The following is a 6,593-nucleotide window of genomic DNA, read 5'->3' on the forward strand; positions in this document are numbered from 1 at the left end:
TTTCATTTCAAATTATTTAGCAGTAGTAAGAGTTAAGATTATTTTTATATGGTTTGCTTTCAGTACAGGCAGGGTGACCTTTATTATTATCTCGACAAAATATGTTTGGTAAAACTGATTTATTAATGTATCCAATTTCTAATCTCAGAGTTGTGTAACTACATTAATTCTTACAACCACAGAAGTATACAAAAATTAAAACATTAAGTAAATGAAAAATAACAATGTACATGTTCAAACAATTGAAAATAATGAAGTATGAGTCTTGAGAGGTGCTATTTCTTTTTCTTCTATAGCTAAACTTTGAGGTTAAGAGTTTCTGATCATTTCTAACTGAAAACATGCACACAAAAGAATTTTATAGTAAATTAATTTCAAATACACTGTTTCAAATAATTGGTTACCTACCTCTTATTTACCTATGTCTTTTTATTCCTCAAAAAATATCCTGCAAACTAAAATATTGCATGAATTTAGCTTCATTCTGTTTCAAATGTTCTTTTCAGAGTCTCTAATGTTATCTAAATTGAAATGTGTTTTCCACAGTGTAATTAGCAACACTCTACATTGGCATTTTTAAAGGAAAAAAGACAAACAAACCACCAACCACAAACAAAATCCTAGCGGTGTGTTACATTTGAATATTTGAAATAGTCAATTGAATCATTATAAATTCTGCTCAAAGAGCTTCAACTATCGGTTGTAAAGAATAGATAGCAGCTTTGATTACCTCAGTTGACCCACTGGAGCACAGACAGGTCTGTCTCTCTTGGATGCTGATATAAGGCAAGAATTGTTTTTACTGTTTGATTTGTTGCCATATAGGGCTGATATTTCATCATGCCTGTGATCTGAAACTGTTTGATGTGTGGAGCAATCTTGAAGTCCTGACCCTTGTGACACCACTACTGAATGCAAAAGTCGACTGATACCAAACAGAGGCTGTAAACAATCTTCAGTAGTTTTAATAACTGCTTTTGCCTAGGATGACATAAATTCCCCGAAAGAAACAAAGCATGAAAGAGAACAATTAATGATGTCAGTCACTTATTAGCAACTATTATTTAATAACTAATTATGGCTCAACACAATACTATCCAAAACAGACATTATTTTGTTTACTCTGTTCCATATTCCAGGGAAGTGAGTGGTATGTTTTTCTCTTCTTAAGATTTAAGAAACTGAGTCACAGAACTAAAAAGACGTCTATTTGTGTTTTGTTGACTTTGCAAAGGATTTTGACTTTGTGGTTCATAACAAATTGTGGCAGACATTGAGAAGACTGGGAATCCCAGAACACCTGATTGGGCTCATGCAATATCTATACTTAGACCAGGCAGCAGCTGTAAGAACAGAGAAAGGAAACACTGCATGTTTCAAAATCAGAGATGTGTCCTGTCTCCATACCTTTTCAATCTATATGCAGAACAGATCATTCAGGAGGCTAGACTTTATGAGGAGGAATGTGGAATCAGGATCAGAGTAAGACTTATCAACAACCCGTATTATGCAAATGAGACAACCTTGCCTGCTGAAACTGAGGAGGGCCAAAGCCATTTGTTGTAGGTCAAGGACTGCAGTCTTCAATATGGATTGAAGTTCAACATGAAGAAAACAAAAATTCTCACCAGTGGGCCAACTGACAGCACCATGATAGAGAAGAGATTGAGATTGTTAACAATTTCACCATGCTTGGGTCCACAATTAACACTTTTGGCACTACCAGTCAGGAAATCAATAGAAGAACTGCATTAGGAAAATCTGCTGTCAGGGACCTCTCCAGAGTACTGAAGAGCAATGATGCCAGTCTAGAAGCCAAGGTGCATCTGATCGAGGCTATGGCCTTTGCAATTACTTACAATACACCAGAGAGCTAAACAATGACTAAGGACGACAGAAGAAGAATTGATGTATTTGAATTGTACTGCTGGAGAAGAATACTGAACATAACCTAGACCACCAAGAGAACAAATGGGTCTGTTCTGGAGGCGGTAAACCAAGTTGTTCCTTGGAGGCAAGATTTTGAAGTTCTATCTCACGTACTTTGGGCACGTGGCCAGGAGGGACCAGTCCTTGGAGAAGGATATCATACTTGGAATGGTAGAAGGACAGCACAGGAGAGGAATACTTTGGATGAGATGGATTGACACAGTAACTGTGGTCATAGGGGTAGGTATAATGGAGACAGTGAGATTGGCTCAGGATAGGGCAGAGCTATTGTTCAGAGTTATTGTTCAAAGGATTACTATGAGTCGCAGACAACTTGAAAGCACAGAACAGCAACAACATCACAATTTTATCACTTGAAAGCCACATATTTTGGGAACCCTCTTGATGTTGAACAAATTAGGACAGTTACTCATCTTTCCTGGAATTTAAGCTAGAGAAATAACATTAGATGAACACAAGAAGACAGAAAGGACTGTGAGTGAAATAGGCACAGCATGAATGATTAGAAAACTTAAAAGACAAAAGCAGAAGGTAAGGAAAGGGAATGGTGGAATGCTTGACAGTCTAAGTTAAGCTGAAGAGCTTTCCACAAAAGCAGTTGCCACACTGTCTGATTATGGCACTCCCCATTGCCATTGACTTGATTCTTATAGCAACCATCCGTAGGGTTTCTAACGGTGTAAATCCTTACAGGAGGAGACTGACCATCTCCCTCTCTCAAGAGTAGCTAGTAATTCAAATCATTGACTGTTTGGGCAATTACAACACAACAGCAAGCACACCGTGGCATCAGAGCTCTTTGACTAACTAAGGGCAAGCCATTTCTAAAATTGTTATCTTTATTTCTTCATCTGTTGTTGGTGCTATTATGTGTCAAGTCAGATGTGAGTCATAGTCAACACTCTAGTAGGTTTTCCAAGGCTGCAAACTGCAAGGGAAGAGACTGTCCACCTTTCTTGGAGCACCTGGTGCCTTTTAGTTTACACATAAAGCCACCAGAACTCCCTATCCTTCATCTACAAATTAAAAAAAAAAGTTATAGCTACTATTTCCTCTAGTGTTTTAAGTTACCATTAGACAACTATCAGTGTCAAGAGGAGACCGCATGACTAAGGACAATATGTTAAACCACAACAATTCCACTCTGCTAATATGGTGACTGATTTACAGAAACCCTACAGGATAGATGAGAACTGTCTCATGGGGTTTCGAGGTTGTAACTATTTTCTAGATCTTCCTCCTGCTGAGGTGCTGGTGGACTTAAATTCCCAACTTTTGGATAGTAGCACAACATGTAAGCCACTGCATTGCCATGGCTCCTAGAAAAACAGGTAAGTCAATGAAAATAGGGAGCTTTGGTGGCCTACTTGTAAGAAGTTGCACTGACAATTCAAAGACAAAGTAGTTCAAATCAGCTAGCTGTTCCAGGAGACAAAGATGGGCAATCTCCTCCCATGCAATTACCATCTCTAAAAACCATTAGAGGACCAACGATGCATCAGCCCCAACTGAACTCATTGGCACAAAACAACAATATGTAAGTGTCAAATTAAATTGCTGTTGTAAACCGTCAATTCCACCTGAGAGCAGTCTTAATAGGACAGAGTACAATCCATGAAATTTCCTAGGCTGTCAAACTTTTGGGATCAGAGATCCACATCGTCCCTCCTGCAGAGACACTGGTGGATGGGACTGCTGGTTTTTCAGTTAGTATCTGAGGAGTTTAAGCAAATATAACGCTTACTGGTTTAATAAATAAAACATGCGTCAACACATGCGAGAATATTGTGCTGTGTGGGGATGCAATACATAGTGTGCTGCACTGCTAACCTAACTATGAGGCATCACATCTCCAGCTGTTTAAACCCACTAGTGGTTCTGTGGAGGAAGATGGGTAGTGCCTTCCAAGTAAGGTTTATAGCCTCTGAAATTCAAGAGCAGGTCACTATGAGTCAGAATTGACTACATACAGTGAATTTGAGTGTTTTGTTTTTTTAAGTGTGGTTTAAGAACTGTCAGATGATTCGGGAGCTTTCATGATTTAGGAATTACACTGCTAACCCAAAGGTGAATGGTTTAAATCCACCAGAAGCTCCTTGGGAGAAAACTGAAAAATCTCATCCTATCTAATTAACTGCCTCTGAAAACTGACTGGAGGGTAAGCTATGAGTTGATTCCAGCTCAATGGTTGGAAAATATCTATCATCTATCTAGCTAGCTATCTATCATCTATCTATCTATCTATCTATCTATAATTTATCATCTATCAATAATCTATCTATCTATCTATCTATCCATCCATCCATCATCTAGCTAGCTACCTACCTACCTACGTAGCTATACACACACACACGAAGTAATATATATATACATTATAATATCTATAAATGTGTATATATACACAGAGTAAGAGAGTAATACACACATGCACAAAGTAATATATATTACTGTAATTTGAACTATTTTGTTGGGTACATTTTTTTAAAGTCTCAGTCATTTCTCAGAGTTGTTAAATCCAAGAGTTTAACTGTGATTTTTTCTTTTTACACAAATGAAATTCACTTCTTCAGTTTGCCAGTTCATTAATTTTATATACATAACTCTAACTATATGTGTTCTGTTGTACATAGGGTTTTCAGAGGCCTGTTATTTTGGAAGTGGACGGCCAATCTGTCTGCCTAGTCTGTCTTAATCTGAATGTTCAGATTTAGAGAAGTATCTGACAGAGAAGCATTTTACAGAAAAAAGTGAAAGATATATCCCTTATAGTGGAATTAACCATTAGTTTCAGTTTTATCCCTGCTCTTAGCACAAGTGTCTTGACCCACTTATTTCCCTGCTCCACCATCCACCAGGATAGCCATCCCCTTCTACCCACTGCCTTCAACATCTGTCTCCCATTGTCCAGCCCTTTATCTGATAGCTTATATCTGAAGCTTACATGGCTCTGTGATTCCAAATGTGTCCTCTGCTGAAAATTTCTTATGCTGTGACCAGTGTCTCTTAAGTTTAGTGGTAATGTTTCCCAAGTGAAGGTGATGTGTCCTGTAGAACTGGTGCATAGATTGTTGGTTTGTTGTTTTTCATTTTTTGGTTGTTTTTTTTTTTCTATGAGCAACGGTGTCACTCTAGAGATTAAGGTCCGCCTGATACAGGCCATGGTTTTTGCAATCACTTGTTATACATCAGAGAGTTGGACAATGATTAGGGAGGATAGAAGGAGAATTGACGCCTTTGAGCTGTGGTGCTGGAGAAGAGTATTGAGTATACCATGGACTGCCAAGAAAACAAACAGATTAATCGTAGAGAGGATTAAACAAGGCTGTTCTTTGGAGGCAAGGATTCTGGGGCTTCGTCTGACATACTTTGGACATGTTGTAAGGAGAGACAGGTCTTTAGAGAGGGACATCATGATGGGTAGAGTGGAGGGACAGCGCAGGAGGGGAAGACCCTCTATGAGGTGGATTGATTCAGTGACTGGGGTAATCGGGATGGGTGTGTCAGAGGCAATGAGATTGGCACAGGATAGAGCACGGTTTAGGGCTGCTGTACATAGGGTCGCTATGAGTCGCAAACGACTCGACGGCACATAACAACAACAATCAAGGATGCTTTGGGAAGGGTATTAAATGATCCGGGAAGTATTAAAAGAAGATGGAAAGAATATACTGAGTCACTGTATTGAAAGGAACTGACAGACACAGAAGAATTTCATGAAACAACATATGAGCAAGAGCCTATGGTGATGAAGGAAGAAGTTTAGCAGCTTTGAAGGAAATGGCAAAAAAAAAAGCCCCAGGAATAGATAATATACCAATTGATGTATTTCAGCTAACAGATGCTGCCCAGGATGTGCTCACTAAGTTGTGCCAAAAAATTTGGTGAACAACCACTTGGCTAACTGACTGGGAGAGATCTATATTTGCTCCCATTCAAGAGAAGGGTGACTCAACAGGATGTGGTAACTATAGAACATTATCATTTATTTCACACGCAAGCAAGATACTACTGAAGATTATCAAAAAACGACTGTAACAGCACATCAGCAGAGAATTTCCAGAAGTCCATGCTGGGTTTAGAAGGTGTTGTGGTACTAGGGATATTGTAGCTAATGTTAGATGGATCTTAGCTGAAAGCAGAGAATACCAGAGGAATGTCTATCTGTGTTTCATTGATTATGCAAAGGAGTTTGTGTGGATCATAACAAACTGTGGCTGACTCTGAGAAGAATGGGAATCCTAGAATAAGTGATCAGGTTAAAGCGAAATCTATACTTGGACCAAGAGGCAGTTGTCAGAATAGAGTAAGGAAACACTGCATGGTTCAAAACTGGGAAGGATGTATGCCTGGGATGTGTCCCATCTCCATACCTTTTCAACCAGTATGCAGAACAAATTACCTGAGAGGCTGGGCTCTAGGAGGAGAAGTGTGGTGTCAGGATTAGTGGAAGATATATCAACAATTTGCATTACACAGATGACACAACCCTGCTTGCTGAAACTGAAAAGGACCTGCAGCGCTTGCTGCAGAGGGTCAAGGACTGCAGCCTCCAATATGGATTGAGGCTCAATATCAAGAAGACAAAGATTTTCACCACTTGACCAATTGGCAGCATCAGGACGGATGGTGAAGAGATTGAGATT

The 6,593-nt window shown here is 39.1% G+C and overlaps 1 protein-coding gene across 1 annotated transcript in view; it reads right to left on the minus strand.

The window, feature by feature from the left end:
• The window catches only part of DCDC1 (doublecortin domain containing 1), a 49,489-nt gene that overhangs the window by 36,403 nt on the left and 6,493 nt on the right, over positions 1 to 6,593 (minus strand). The window contains 1 exon segment of the mRNA XM_006903716.1: positions 731 to 1,046. Coding sequence (XP_006903778.1) covers positions 731 to 1,046 — 316 coding nt within the window.

This window comes from Elephantulus edwardii, unplaced genomic scaffold, assembly GCF_000299155.1.
Source record: "Elephantulus edwardii isolate Elephantulus edwardi_28Jun2011 unplaced genomic scaffold, EleEdw1.0 scaffold00029, whole genome shotgun sequence".
In the NCBI taxonomy this organism is placed as follows: Eukaryota; Metazoa; Chordata; class Mammalia; order Macroscelidea; family Macroscelididae; genus Elephantulus; species Elephantulus edwardii.